The sequence below is a fragment of the Staurois parvus genome, unplaced genomic scaffold (genome assembly GCF_062004578.1).
Source record: "Staurois parvus isolate SC_StPar_1 unplaced genomic scaffold, SC_StPar_1.0 ptg000544l, whole genome shotgun sequence".
NCBI classification, from domain to species: domain Eukaryota; kingdom Metazoa; phylum Chordata; class Amphibia; order Anura; family Ranidae; genus Staurois; species Staurois parvus.
Window position 1 is genome coordinate 10,397,558 of NW_028318340.1, and position 15,067 is coordinate 10,412,624.

General features: G+C 41.2%; 1 protein-coding gene across 1 annotated transcript in view; it reads right to left on the bottom strand.

The window, feature by feature from the left end:
- Positions 1-15,067, bottom strand: part of LOC149451267 (cilia- and flagella-associated protein 337-like) — a 172,608-nt gene that overhangs the window by 55,834 nt on the left and 101,707 nt on the right. Inside the window, exons 19-21 of the mRNA XM_089690806.1 lie at positions 9,772-9,826; positions 7,159-7,204; positions 3,082-3,141 (exon numbers count right to left, since the gene is read on the bottom strand). Of these exons, the coding sequence (XP_089546932.1) occupies positions 3,082-3,141; positions 7,159-7,204; positions 9,772-9,826 (161 nt within the window). The remainder of the gene's footprint in view (positions 1-3,081; positions 3,142-7,158; positions 7,205-9,771; positions 9,827-15,067) is intronic.

The window sequence follows — 15,067 nt, forward strand, 5'->3', positions numbered from 1 at the left end:
GTAGCACTATTTTGTATGGATGGGGTCATTAGTTAAAAAAAAGAATACTTCAGCACACTGCCACATTCTTCTTAGCAAATGTATTTCTTATGCCTGAAAGAATATAACACATGACAAGCTGCTGTGCAAGTCAAATGAGAATTTAATATTTTGCATACTGTATTTTAAATGCATGGCACCCACGCGCACAAGAAAAAAGAGTTTTAATTAATAGATTGAATTAATAGATTTTTTTATTGCGCAATATAAGCAATTTATAGTGAGAAGTCAGAATACTTTAGGGAAGGTGTAGAAAAGGCATTGAATATTTATGAGCTCAGGATCATGAATAACCTGTCTACAACTCTCTGCAGCATTTGAAGAACTTATTTTAAGATATAGAAAATAAAAGGTGCGGCGCTGATAGATATAGCATAGGGTCTAAATGCTCATGTGTATCTTAAATGATCAGAAGACACACTGTGATGTATAACAGAAAATAGTAATAATTATGAACATAAAGTAGATATAAATGTAATGTCCAGACAAACAGACGCAGGATCTTGCATAGAAGCTACTAAGCCCAGGATCCCACGGTAAAATTGCGCACTCACCGGACACGCTAAATAAAAGCGCATATGTAGTATGACCCCTGGGAATCACTCATCAAGCGGGTACAGTGGGTATCCAGGAGCAGGCAATCTTGGTGAATTGGACAGCATCCAGATCCAGAGATCCCCTTTAGATCAAATGAAAAGAAGGCGAGGAACTCCCTCCGGTGGCCAAAATAAGTATGGTATCCTGAAAATTAATTAGCTCCAAATAGGAGCCAAAAAAACTCCATAGTGTAGTATGATGAATAAAAACATTTATTTCCAAAAATATATATATATTCCCAAATGTTAAAACAGGGCAGAAAAACACTGATCAGTGAATAGTGTAATAAAATGGTAAACTGACCAAAAGTAATATGGCCGCCGGGCCTCCTCGTGGCTCCGGGCGGCTAAAAATGTCACGCTCTGCTGGCTCCTCCTAAGGCCTTTCGTGCTCCAGCACATCATCAGAGGGGAGGCCTCCCCTCTGATGATGTGCTGGAGCACGAAAGGCCTTAGGAGGAGCCAGCAGAGCGTGACATTTTTAGCCGCCCGGAGCCACGAGGAGGCCCGGCGGCCATATTACTTTTGGTCAGTTTACCATTTTATTACACTATTCACTGATCAGTGTTTTTCTGCCCTGTTTTAACATTTGGGAATATATATATATTTTTGGAAATAAATGTTTTTATTCATCATACTACACTATGGAGTTTTTTTGGCTCCTATTTGGAGCTAATTAATTTTCAGGATACCATACTTATTTTGGCCACCGGAGGGAGTTCCTCGCCTTCTTTTCATTTGATCTAAAGGGGATCTCTGGATCTGGATGCTGTCCAATTCACCAAGATTGCCTGCTCCTGGATACCCACTGTACCCGCTTGATGAGTGATTCCCAGGGGTCATACTACATATGCGCTTTTATTTAGCGTGTCCGGTGAGTGCGCAATTTTACCGTGGGATCCTGGGCTTAGTAGCTTCTATGCAAGATCCTGCGTCTGTTTGTCTGGACATTACATTTATATCTACTTTATGTTCATAATTATTACTATTTTCTGTTATACATCACAGTGTGTCTTCTGATCATTTAAGATACACATGAGCATTTAGACCCTATGCTATATCTATCAGCGCCGCACCTTTTATTTTCTGTGTATGTTTGAAGGTTTTGCTGGGATTGCCTTTGGGTGCATTGGCTGCTGTCGAGAGAGCGCTCACTTTTCATATATATTTTTATTTTAAGATATGTTCATCTTAGTAAAATTAAATATGAAATTTAATGTGTAAGAAAATGGGGTTTGCAGTAAAAATGTTTGTTATGGACCCTGTGTACAGTAGTAACAATATGGAGTCCTCACTTGCAGGTCAAGGCTGCCAACTCATGCCTTAAAAGACATATCTAAGTTTTTCAGGTTCTGTCACTGTCACTTGCACATATAAAGTTACTCTGTACTTTTTCCTAACTTGGCCAAAAATTATACTGGCGCCTGCTCATGCCTTCAGTGAGCTCCTCTCCTTTTTTGATTCACTGCTAGAACCCTGAGAAAACCTGGGACTTCTGAGTATGGGGATGTCCAGGAAGTCACTGGTCATTTCAGTCTCCCTGCCCTATATTCTGGAAACGTCTTCCAGAAGCAGGTGGGAGAAATCAAACATCCAGTTCAGGAGACCCTGAACAGAGAAAAACAATAGATCACTGCCCCACTCAATACAGCAAAGTCAAAAACTAGATTTAGCCTAGCAGCCTAACTAGAGGAGAGTGTTACACTATTATTCTGCAAATAGCCAAAAAGTTTAAAAAGTGCCCCCACTCTGACCCTCCTTCTGTTGGAGAGGTGGAGGCCTCTCTGAACAAAGAAATTCAGGTCCATAAATTCTTTGATATATGGGAATCATTCATATAAACATTGTCTTTGGATATTCAACAATCAATAGAGAAATGCTTCTGCTACACTCGATGGTGCCTAACTAGAGTGCTTGTTCAAGATTCCTGTATTGATGTTCCATCTACTTCGCTGACCACAAATATTAATTATTCTGCTTGAGGCCTTCTCCCCATTCTGGGAAATTGGGTAATCAACTGGCCTCCCCTCTCACACTAATTTGATCAGTTTATTTGCTGGGGTAGTTACTTAAAAAGTTAACCATTCTTTTTATTATTTAAATAAACACATTTTCGTATGTCTCTTTCTTTATGTAGCCATCTGGATATAACTTTATGTTTCTTACTAGACAATTGTTGTGGACTTTCCATAATCACTTGCTTTATGACTGTACACTTCAGCCATTTTTATTGGCCAAATGTTGCGGCCTCTTGTTTTTTTATATGCATGCTCAATATATTAAAAAAAACATAAAATACAATTTTTCGTTCTCGTTCTCGGTTTTGCCTGAATTATATTGGCTAGAGGCATACCATTCTTTCAAGTTCAAAAATAATTGCACAGTATCTACACAGCTGACAGAAATAAAGTATGTTTAACAATGCCTTTTGTTATCAGTGCCTTACCAAGTCATCCTTCCAGCCTGGCTGTGGCTCTTGGAAATGATGAAGATCATCATCAGAATCCTGTAAAACAACAAAGTCATGTTATCAGTGCTCATGGCAGAGGGCTGTGTGCTATAAAGACATGGGAGAATTGCGGGATCTCAAAAAGAAAAATGAAAGGTTCATATATATAAGACATGCCTGTCCACAATGTAGAAAAAAGGTTTTGCACTGTTGCCAAAGAATCCTCTGTATGGTACTCTGGACCAAGTGAAGAATATATACTGTATGCTGCAGAAAAGTTATTAAGATACCGCTCACTTTGTTTATATGTGTACACAGGTCACATGCTACTATGTATGGTAAGGTTTATAATGACCACTGCATATTCAGAAAAGTGTCTTTTCACAAAAGAAGTGTATTTGTGGTTAAGAGAAATAACAAAATTGGCACTGCCGTATCTGGACCAAACTGAGTGGGCTGCCAACTGACAAATCCAAGTGTCACAGATACTTATTTGGGTTTAGCCAACCATAGAATATGTGTTAGATGGCCACAGATGATTCAATTATTATTATTATTATGCAGTATTTATAAAGCGCCAAAGGGTATGCTCAGCGCTGTACAGTAGCAAGGGGGACAGAACATGAGACAAGACAGTAACAATACAATACACGAGGGGTTCGAGGGCCCTGCTCATTCGAGCTTACAATCTAGGAGGGAGGGGAAGGTGGTACAGGAGGAAATGGCTGTGGGGGATGGAGTGGTGGGAGGAGTGGAGGAGGTTAGTTGTTAGGTGAGGTCGGGTGTTAGGTGAGGGTGGGGTAGGTAGGCTTCCCTGAAGAGGAGGGTTTTCAGGGTGCGCCTGAAGGTGAGGAAGGTAGGTGACAGTCTGATGGATTGGGGTAGGGAGTTCCAGAGGATGGGGGGAAGTCCTAGAGAAGTCCTGCAATCGGGCGTGGGAGGAGGAAACCAGGGAGCTAGAGAGCAGGAGGTCCTGTGAGGAGTGGAGGGCACGGGTAGGGTAGTATTTGGGTATCAGGTCGGTTATGTAGTTTGGGGCAGCGTTGGGAATGGCTTTGTAGGTCAGAGTTAGCAGTTTGAATTTGATGCGTTGGGCAATCGGGAGCCAATGAAGGGATTGGCAGAGGGAGGAGGCAGATGTGGAGCGGTTGGTGAGGTGGATGAGTCTAGCCGCTGAGTTTAGGATTGACTGGAGTGGGGATAGTGTTCGTTTGGGTAGGCCAGTGATAAGGGAATTGCAATAGTCCAGGCGTGAGATGATGAGGGAGTGTACGAGTTGTTTGGTGGTGTCTGGGGTGAGGATTGTGCGTATCTTGGAGATGTTGCGGAGGTGGAGCCTGCAAGATCTAGATAGCAGTTGGATGTGGGGTAGGAAGGAGAGGTGGGAGTCCAGGGTGACACCCAGGACTTTGGCGTGTGGGGTGGGAGAGATGGTGGCATTGTTAGTAGTGATGGAGAGGATGGGGGGGGGCACGGGGTGGGGAGAAGACCAGGAGCTCGGATTTGGATAGGTTAAGTTTGAGGAAATGGAGCGACATCCAATCTGATATGTCGTTTAGAAGGTGGGCGATGCGGGTGGAGAGTGAGGGGGTGAGGTGCGGGGTGGAGAGGTAAATTTGGGTGTCGTCGGAATAGAGGTGGTAATTGAAGCCGTGGGAGTGAATAAGTTTGCCAAGGGAGGAGGTATAGATGGAGAAGAGGAGGGGCCTGAGGACAGAGCCTTGGGGGACCCCGACAGAGAGGGGGAGGGGGAGGTGGCAGTGTTGTAGGTAATGCTGAAGGAGCATTGGGAAAGGTAGGAGGAGAACCAGGAGAGAGCAGCGTCCCTGATTCCAAGGGAGTGCAGTTCGGCAAGGAGCAGAGGGTGGTCAACAGTGTCGAAGGCCGCGGAGAGATCGAGGAGCATGAGGATAGAATAGTGGCCATTGGCTTTGGCGGTTAGCAGGTCGTTGGTAATTTTAAGTAGGGCGGTTTCGGTGGAGTGCAGGGGACGGAAGCCAGACTGTAGGTTGTCAAGGAGGTTGTTATCAGTGAGGTGGGCGCTTAGGCGATTGTAGGCCAGGCACTCAAGGAGCTTGGAAGTGAAAGGCAGCAGGGAGATGGGTCTAAGGTTTTAAGGTTAGTGGGGTCCAGGGAGGGTTTTTTGAGTATGGGGGTGATGTGCGCGTGCTTTAGAAGGGAGGGGAGGGGAGGGGAAGGTGCCGGTGGAGAGGGAGAGATTGAAGATGTGGGTGAGGGAGCGAATGATGGAGGGGGGGGGTGACTGGAGGAGCTGTGAGGGGATAGGGTCCAGGGGGCAGGTGGTGAGGTGGGCTTCAATGAAGACCTTAGAGACTTCCTTAGGGGTAGTTGGGCTGAAGGAGCAGAGTGTTGGGGAGGTGATGGTGTGCGGGGCATTAGGTATAGTGGGGGGTAGTGCGGCTATGAGGTCGGGGGAGGGTTGAGGGGTTAAAGGAGGGCGGGAGGCTGGGTGGAGAGGTGGATTGTGAGTTGACAATGTCCTTACGGATTGCATCAATCTTGTTTTGGAAGTGATTGGCAATCTCGTGGGCGGTGAGTGAGGTGCTGGTTGGAGGTGGGGGGGGGAGAGAGCAGGGATTTGAAGATGGAGAAGAGCTGGCGAGGACAGGTGGAGAGGGTGTTGATAAGGGTTATGAAATAGGCTTGCTTGGCGGCGTGGAGGGAGGTGGTGTAGGCGAGGTAGGCGGCTTTATAGAGAGAGAACGCGCAACGGGATCTGGTTTTGCGCCATAAGCGCTCCCGCGCGACTGCGTAGTTTGAGGCATTTAGTGTGGTCGTTTTGCCAGGGTTGAAGCAGTCGGGGTCTAATGCTACGTGTGGTTAGGGGTGCCAGGGAGTCAAGGGCAGTTGACAGTGAGTCAATTAATTAATTAATTATAATAAATGCTTTGGCTATTTGAGCTTTGTTTGCAATTATTTTGATACTTCTTATGTGACAGCAGGTGTGATCCTTTCCTCTGCTTTCCAATAGAAGTAAGGATCAGATCATTCTTTGAGCACTTTGGTCACCATCTGGCAAGTATTGCAACAGGCCCTTGCATTGGAATGACTCATTCACAGAAGACCAAGTTTTACTTCAACTGTTTCAGTTAATACCTAAATGGGTATCCCTGGGGGTAGAAGTAAAAAGCAGATCTTTGCTCTATAGCACAAATATGCGTTGCAGGAGATTTACTAAAACTGGAACATTTAGAATCTGGTGCAGCTGTACAAGGTAGCCAATCAGATTCTAACTTCAGCTTGTTCAATTAACCTTTGGCAATAAAAACTTGAAGCTGATTGGTTCCTATGCAGAGCTGCATCAGATTTTGCACTATTAGGATTTAGTAACTAACCCCCTTTGTGTCTGTTTTGGTCTGTTTCTTTCAAGCAACCAAACTGCATATAATTTATTTTCTCCCTGGTATTCCACAGGGTGATACAGTTAACCCCCACAATATAAAACATACAGGTACATTTGAATTTCACATAGGTTTCTGTCCCTAGTATCTGTGTGCAAAACTCTAGTTTGTAAGCTCCACTGGGGTAAGGAGTGATGTGAATTAAAGATCCTAAGTGTTCTGTAATACACTGCCGTACATAAAAATGTCTACTGTTCTATACAAGTGATAAAATTCAATAACAAAACAATAAAAATATTCTCGTTACAGCTGAGAAGCCTGAAGAGGCCCAGTAGCCCATAAACACTTCAAAGCAGAATATACTTTTTCTAAATGCCAATATTTGTCCAACTACTGTTTTTAGCTCTGGTCCACACCGGAGTGACTTGTCATCTGATTTGAAAGTTTCAAATCACATGACGGATCGCACCTCATGGTCCACAATGGAACCATTCAAATCAGTGCGGCTCCAACTTTGTGGTGCTGCACCGATTTAAAAAAAAAAGGCTCCTGCACTATTTTTGTGCTTTCACGTGTGACTTGCATAGATATCTGTGCAACTTCAAGTGATGTCGCACAATTTCAAAGTCGGATTCAGTGTGAACCGACAGTTGTGTGAGATTATCCCAGAAAGTAAAATATTAGGATGTATTACTATAAAAAGCATACTCACAATATACATATTTATCCTTCGATCCCATCCAACAGCCACAATATATCTGAAAGAAAATTAAAATATGATGAGCAGTTTTCTCCCAATGCACTATTGGGAACAGAGGAAGCTGGTATGACACGTTACTTTTAGGCTGAGTTAGTGAAGAAGTAAAGCTGGTTCCTTTTCAATTTGCAAAGTAAATTTTACGTATCTTTGTTATTTAGGTGAAACAAAGTGAAAATTCAGAAAACAAAACAATCTGATTTTTGCTTGCAGATGATTGGATGAGTGAAGTCAGCAGAACTTCTCCTCATTCACTAGGCTAAATGAATACGCTAACATCAATCACCCAATGGTGTTCAAGCAAATATCCATTTTTGTTGCACAAGATTGTCTGTTCTTTGTAGTGGTTTAAAAGATTGAGATCTGGGGGAATCCTGAAATAAATGTCCTGATCTGTGAGTTGTAGATATAATAACAAATATGTATACAGTTAACAACAAATTGAAAAACAAATAAAAAAACTCACACTGGACAGGTGTAAAATTTGCTTTGCATTAGTTTTCAGTGCAAAATCCAGTATGTAGTAGTGCGCAGTAGAAAACTGGATTGAGCTTTTTAGAATCCAGCACATACTGTATAACATGAAGACAATTTTTAAGACAATTTAGAGATTATGATTTGACTGTGTAACCATGAGTATTAAGCGAAAAAAGAAATAATGACGTATCTTCCATCCACATAGGTAATTGTGCATACAACAAGAGTGGCACACATACGTAGGTAATATGTGAGATAATCAATATATTTTAGGAATTTCTGTTCATAAAATCAACTCAAACCAGAATAGGACATTTACTGGGCTGAGCTTTTCAGAATCCAGTACAGGTAACAATTCTAATGATTTCTATTGATATTCAACTCAAAACAGCCATGCATGGCATTATGAAATCTGAAGACTATCAAAGAATTCTGGGGTGCAATGTAGGGCCTAGTGTCAGAAAGTTGGGTCTCTGTCAGAGGTCATGGGTCTTACAGCAAAACAATGATCCAAAGCACATGTCAAAAAGCACTCAGAAATTGTTTAAGACAAAGTGCTGGAGAGGACTGCACTGTCCAGCAAATGAGTCCAGATCTCAATCCCACAGAGCATCTGTGGAGAGCAGTTGGAAAAGGAACCCTTCCAATCTGAGAGACCTGGAGCAGTTGGCGAAAGAAGAGTGGTCCGAAATTCCAGTAGAGAGGTGTAAGAAATTCATTGATGGTTACAGGAAATGATTGATTTCACTTATTTTTTCCAAGGAGTGTGCTACCAAATAATAAATTGGGGGTGCCAATAATTTTGTCCAGTCAATTTTTGAAGTTTTGGGTATAATGTGTCAGAATTGGCTTTTTGTCAATTCACTTTTTTGTGTCATACCAATACAAACAAAAGAAATAAACATGAGAATGTCTAAACATTTGTAATTATTACACTGTTCAGGCCAATGTGGTGCATTATCTGACAGAAATGCAGGGGTACCAGTATATTTGGCCATGACTGTGTGTACATGACATAAAACTAAGAAAATCAGCCCTATTGCTTGGACATTTAATGCAGGAACACTTGAGATCATTTCATCTGTGTAATAAGAGATATTAGAATCCTCCATCATGTGAATGTGTATAAACTCTCAAAAAAAGGGAAAAGGGGTAGTCTATAAGATCTACATAGGTCATATTGCAAAGTATTTTTTAAAAAATCAACTTTTAAACAGTTAAAATCCAATCAATATTGCTCCACTATCCATGTCTGAAATACGTTTCTTTCCCCCAATCATGCAAGCGTATTTCCATTTTTTGCAGTCAGATTTGAGAAAACCCCACTATATGTTTGCAATGTGTTCATATTCACGCAGCACCCATATTTTTTTTAAAAATGTATAATCTTTTAGATGTTTCTCATGAGGTAGTGTCAATACTGACTGCAAGGTTTTTTTGAACAATGTTATAGTGAGTCTGTCCCAGGTCTGTCCTCATTAACATACAATTCAAGAAGCCCAGCCTTTACGCCTTTAACCCTTTGTTAGGATAGACAGTATTCAAATCTAATTACAATTGATAATGAAGATCTGCCTGTGCAGTACAGACAGGGTTAAGTATGGCAAACAGAGCTGCCCAGCCCCCTCATAAACAAAGTGAACTAATTAGGATATTTTCTTGTTGGAGGGTCCAGAATACAGTATTTAAAAAAAGTAAGCTGCAATTTTTATATATTTTTTCATGTCACGCTATAAAGTAGATGTTATCCCAATTTGGTTGCAAAGTGGAAATACACTTTGAATTTATAGAGATGATGAAAAGAGGAGCTGGTGATTTCAGCACATAGATCTGTAGTCCAGGAAAGGAGAACTCAGGTAGGGCTGACAACACTGCTTAGGAATTTAGTAAAGCAAATTCAGGGTTGCAGGCACACTACTTGATACTAGGAGCCTCTGCATTTCTGCCGAGATTGGTATTTTTCCATACTTGCAGCATTTTTATGAGGCAAAACATGCATGTATTGAAGGGCTGCACTGCATGGGTTTTAAAGGCAAAACAAGTAAAAGTAGTATATGCATGGTATACACAGTTGTAAATAAATGATCTTACTTGTTTCTATTTATTTCTATATATGTGCAGTCACAGATCTCATCAGACTTGTTTGCTGAAAAAGATTAAATTCATATTAACTAATGACATAAAAAATGTTTATACTACCTCTGTTAATTACACCTAATTCTTCACGTGTCCTCTCACATACAGAACCTGCACTCAGAATCCATGGGTATGTTCCCTTAACCACTTCAATACCGGGCACTTTTACTCCCTTCCTGCCCAGGCCAATTTTCAGCTTTCAGCGCTCTCACACTTTGAATGACAATTGCGCGGTCATACAGCGCTGTACCCTAACTTTTTATAAATTTGTTCACACAACTAGAGCTTTCTTTTGGTGGTACATAATCACCACTGGGGTTTTTATTACTTACTAAATTAACAAAAAGAGTCGGAAAATTTTGAAAAAAAACCCACATTTTTCTTTGTTTCTGTTATAAAAGTTTGCAAATAAATAATAGTTCTTCATAAATTTAGGCCAAGATGTATTCTGCTACATTTCTTTGGTGAAAATAACCCAAATCAGTATTTATTATTTAGTCTGTAGGAATGTTATAGAGTTCACAAACTATGGAATATACCGTAGATATAAAATTCTATACACCCTTAAAATATCAGGTTTCTGTGATGTAACAAAATGAGACAAAGATAAATAATTTCAGACATTTTTCCACCTTTAATGTGACCTATAAACTGTACAACTCAGTTGAACAACAAACTGAAAACTTTTAGGTGGAGGGAAGTAAAAATAAAAAACTAAAATAATATGGCTGCATAAGTGTGCACACCCTTAAACTAATACAGTAAGTCCCCGACTTACAAACATTTGAGTTGCGAACTTTCACAGATACGAACGGACCTCACATTACGAACAGTCGTAGATGCGAACAAATCGCTGTTAAAGTAAAAATTGTTTATTTACAATTGTACTGTAATGTACAACCATTTTAGGTACAGTGGATATAAAAAGTCTACACACCCGTTAAAATGTCAGGTTTCTCTGATGAAAAAAAATTAGACAAAGATAAATCATTTCAGAACTTTTTCCACTTTTAACCCATAAACTGTACAACTCAGTTGAACAACAAACTGAAATCTTTTAGGTGGAGGGAAGTAAAAATAAAAACTAAAATAATGTGGTTGCAGAAGTGTGCACACCCTCTTATAACTGGGGATGTAGCTGTGTTCAGAATTAAGCAGTGACATTCAAAATCATGTTAAATAGGAGTCAGTACACACCTGCCATCATTTAAAGTGCCTCTGATTAACCCCATATAAAGCTCAGCTGTTCTAGTAGGTCTTTCCTGACATTTTCTTAGTTGCATCCTACAGTAAAAGCCATGGTCCGCAGAGAGCTTCCAAAGCATCAGAGGGATCTGTGTTCCATGGTATATCTAATGCCTTGGAAATTCTTTTGTACCCTTCTCCTGACTGATACCTTTTCAATGAGATCCCTCTGATGCTCTGGAAGCTCTCTGCGGACCATGGCTTTTGCTGTAGGATGCGATTAAGACAATGTCAGGAAAGACCTACTAGAACAGCTGAACTTTATTTGGGGTTAATCAGAGGCACTTTAATAAGTGGGTGTGCACACTTATACAACCAGATTATTTAAATATTTTATGTTTACTTCCCCCCCTAAAAGATTTCAGTTTGTTGTTCAATTGAGTTGTACAGTTTACAGGTCACATAAAAAGTTCTCAAATGATTTATCATTGTCTTATTTTTTTTACATCGCAGAGTCCTGACATTTTAACAGGGGTGTGTAGACTTTTTATATCCACTGTATCTGAAAATTGATCAATCCTGAAGTACTGACGACCAATCTCATTTCTTGAGGCCCAAAAATGTCAGTACAGTACAGGTATCCCTCCAAATGACCCCTTTTTGCAAAGTAGACAGTCCAAGGTATTTAATAAGAGGCATGGCAAGTTTTTTGAAGTTGTAAATTTTTTGTCATAATTTTTTGGAAAATGAAGAAATTAAAAAAATATATATTTTATTATATACACAGATCTGTCATTGGCTGTGTCTGAGGTACACAGCCGATGAAAAATCCTGCCACAGAACTGCCCTGTCCACACAGATTGATGAGAGTCCTGCTCGGCTATCATTTTCCCATTGGCCGAGCGAGAACAGGTTAAAGGAGAAGTACAGCCAAAGCTCTTTTGACATGACGTTAATGCGGTAAGGCTCCTCACTGACACGTTTCGTGACCGTCACGGAGGAGCCTTGCAAAATCCTTTTGATAACGTGCATGCGCATGAAACACGTCAGGGAGGAGCCTTGCCGCATTGACGTTACGCCACCGAGGCTGCATGGAAGGCTGGCGGCCATCTTTGTTTCTGTAAGTTGTACTGATATACCCTATGGATGATTTTTCTCTGGATTAATAAAAAATACTACACTATCAGTACTCTTGTTTGTGGCTTGTTTCTGCGAGCCATTCAAGGTGGAAAATATCCTCTTTTGGCAACACATATCTTTGCTGGAGAGGTACTAACGAGCTGTCCCTGTGTGCTGTAAGGGTCTGGTGTGTGAGGTCTGGAGTCATTCCCTGTGTGCTGTCAGTGTGCCAGCGGAGCCCCTTTCCCCTCCTGAGCCCAGATGTTCGCCAAGGATTATTTGGATATATATTCAGGCGCATTATCATGGAAGTCACGTGCACGGAGGTTTACAGATCACTTTGCACTCATTATATGTTTCTTCATATTCTTTCAGATTTCTTTCAATTTCTTTCAGATTTATCCATCATTATTAATCAGTTCATCATTAATAATCTTTTGTGCGGAATTTTTCACTATTGTCACTATTGAATATTCCATTCACATTTATTTTCGTCAATTTTGTCAACACACTTTATATATGTTGTGGTCACTTTAGTGCTATTACCTTGCGCTTCACTATATATGCATCTATCACTTTATGTATTTAGTGCTGCATTATATATTTATTTACATGAGATGTTCAAAGCTCGGGATATTTTTTATAACCTAACCCTGCTTTAAACTTCTCCACAACTTTATCCTTGACCTGTCTGTTGTGTTCCTTGGCCTTCATGATGCTGTTTGTTCACTAATGTTCTCTAACAAATCTCTGAGGGCTTTATAGAACAGCTGTATTTATTCTGAGATTAAAATACATTTACATTTTTTATTGTAACATGACAAAATGTGGAAAATTTCAAGAGGTATGAATACTTTTTCAGGGGGGGGGGGGCACAGGTTTTGGGGGCCGTGGAAGTGATTGGGTGGCAGCGCAGCTACCCAACTGCTTCCACCTGACAGGTGAAAGCCAGCCTACCTGTCAGTATTATATACAATCCTGGTGTCTGTATTGAAGCCAAAAGCAAACATTTATTATATTGCAGCTTACCAGTTCTTAGATGTGGTGGCTGGATTAATTTTCTTTTTTTAGCCTGTAAGGCCAGTAAGCTAGCTGTCCTACAAATGTATCAGCTACAGGTATGAGACAACCCGTTTACCACTGAGGGGGGTGCTTACAATGATCAGCTTTTTGAATTCTCACACAAGGGTCCTTTGGTGACTTTGCCTTTGATAAGCCTACATGTATTAAAATGAACAATGTTCTTCTTCTGTGGTGCCCTTTTCCTTGTGGATGTGTTCCTCTCCACCCCTCTGTGGTAGGGCTAATAATCCAATCTTGTCTCCAAATATCACCCAAACAGTCCTCTCTGCTCCTCCTATGATCTTCTGCTCTCAAGCTCCCTTGTCTCCTCCCTCAATGCTCATCTCCAGGACTATGCCAGAGCTTCTCCCATCCTCTAGAACTCTCTACCTCAATCTGTCCAGCTGTCCCCTACTCTGCCTTTAGGTGATCCCTGAAAACTCATCACATCATGGAAGCCTATCAAGCCTCCAAATTAACATTTATCACTTTCATCAGCTCATCCCCCACAGTTATAATACTTAGTAACGCTTGCTCCACCCTATTAGATTGTAAGCTCTTAGGAGCAGGACGCTCTTAAGCCTCTTGTTTTTTATTGTATTGTAACTGTACTGTCTCTCTTTATATTGTAAAGCACTGCGCAAACTTTTGGCTCTACATAAATCCTGTATAATAATAATAATAACAAGGGGAGAAGTTAGTCCAGGAGGTCCAGGAGTCCCAGAAATAGGCGTGAATTGATAAAGGCCTTTGCTTTCCCCTCTCTGGGCACCCCATAATAGGGACATTTCATCATGGTTTGGAATAAATCTGAGTGTGAGACTTTAATGTTGGGGGTGTCTCATCCCAGGAAGTGTAAGATAAGTAAAGCACCACAGCAGCCCCTTGTGTTTATACAGAAAACAGAAAAGACTGTATCAGCGAGGACCGCTTTTAGGTATTGTCTCTGATTAACCTGCCATTATTTGGAACTGCTTATTACCATCATCCAGTTAACTTATTTGAAGCACACCCTTTCGCCTGGCTCTATGTCCTCCAATGTACTGTGAGTGAAATGTGTTGTGCTGCAGCCCAGTTTATAGAAAAATATGAAGATAGGACAAGAGAATTAAGTAAAGCCACCAGCAAGAACGATGGTGGTTGAGTGATGGAGGGCTCTGAGGGGCAGATGGTCCACAGATTCAAGACGAATCACCCCTGGCAACTGGGCTACTGTAATCGGTCCTCTGCTGCATTGCAGAGCCTGGCCTATTGACCCGCCTGGAACCTCAAGATAGCAAGGCCTCGCAAGTGTCTATATGATTTGGCTCCTGCCCTGTTATACAGTCTAAAGGTGATGTGGACCCTGTTTGTGTGAAGAGAGAAAGTAGAAGGGTTTGAGCTGTGCTCTTCTCCTGAAATCCATAAATGTGAAAAAGACATATCCCTGCTATGAAACCTGGCTTGAAGATTTGAATGCAACAAATACTGGAAGTTTTGTTTCTATATAAGACCCCTAGCAAAGTTCAGGCCATGATGAACTCCGACATCTGGGGTACGTTTACATATAGGTTTAAAGTGTTATTAAACCCAGGACCCTGCATTCACTATATCCGATCTCCCCCAGTACACAGAACATGGAAGTGCAATTATTTTTGTAAATATAAACTGCTAAATACCTTTTCTCATCAGCAGTTAAAGCAGTCTTGTGACTTCTGTCAGTGTCCAGCAGAGCACATGTGAAAGATTGTAGGAGGAGTTTTCATTCTGCTCTAGGAGGATGCAGAATCCCTGACCTCTGTCTGGACAGCGCTGATTGGCCCTGTGCTGATCACATGCACTCTCCCGAGAAGAAAAAACCCTCCCTAGCAATACACACCAAACTGAGTATGTGCAGAGTGACTCC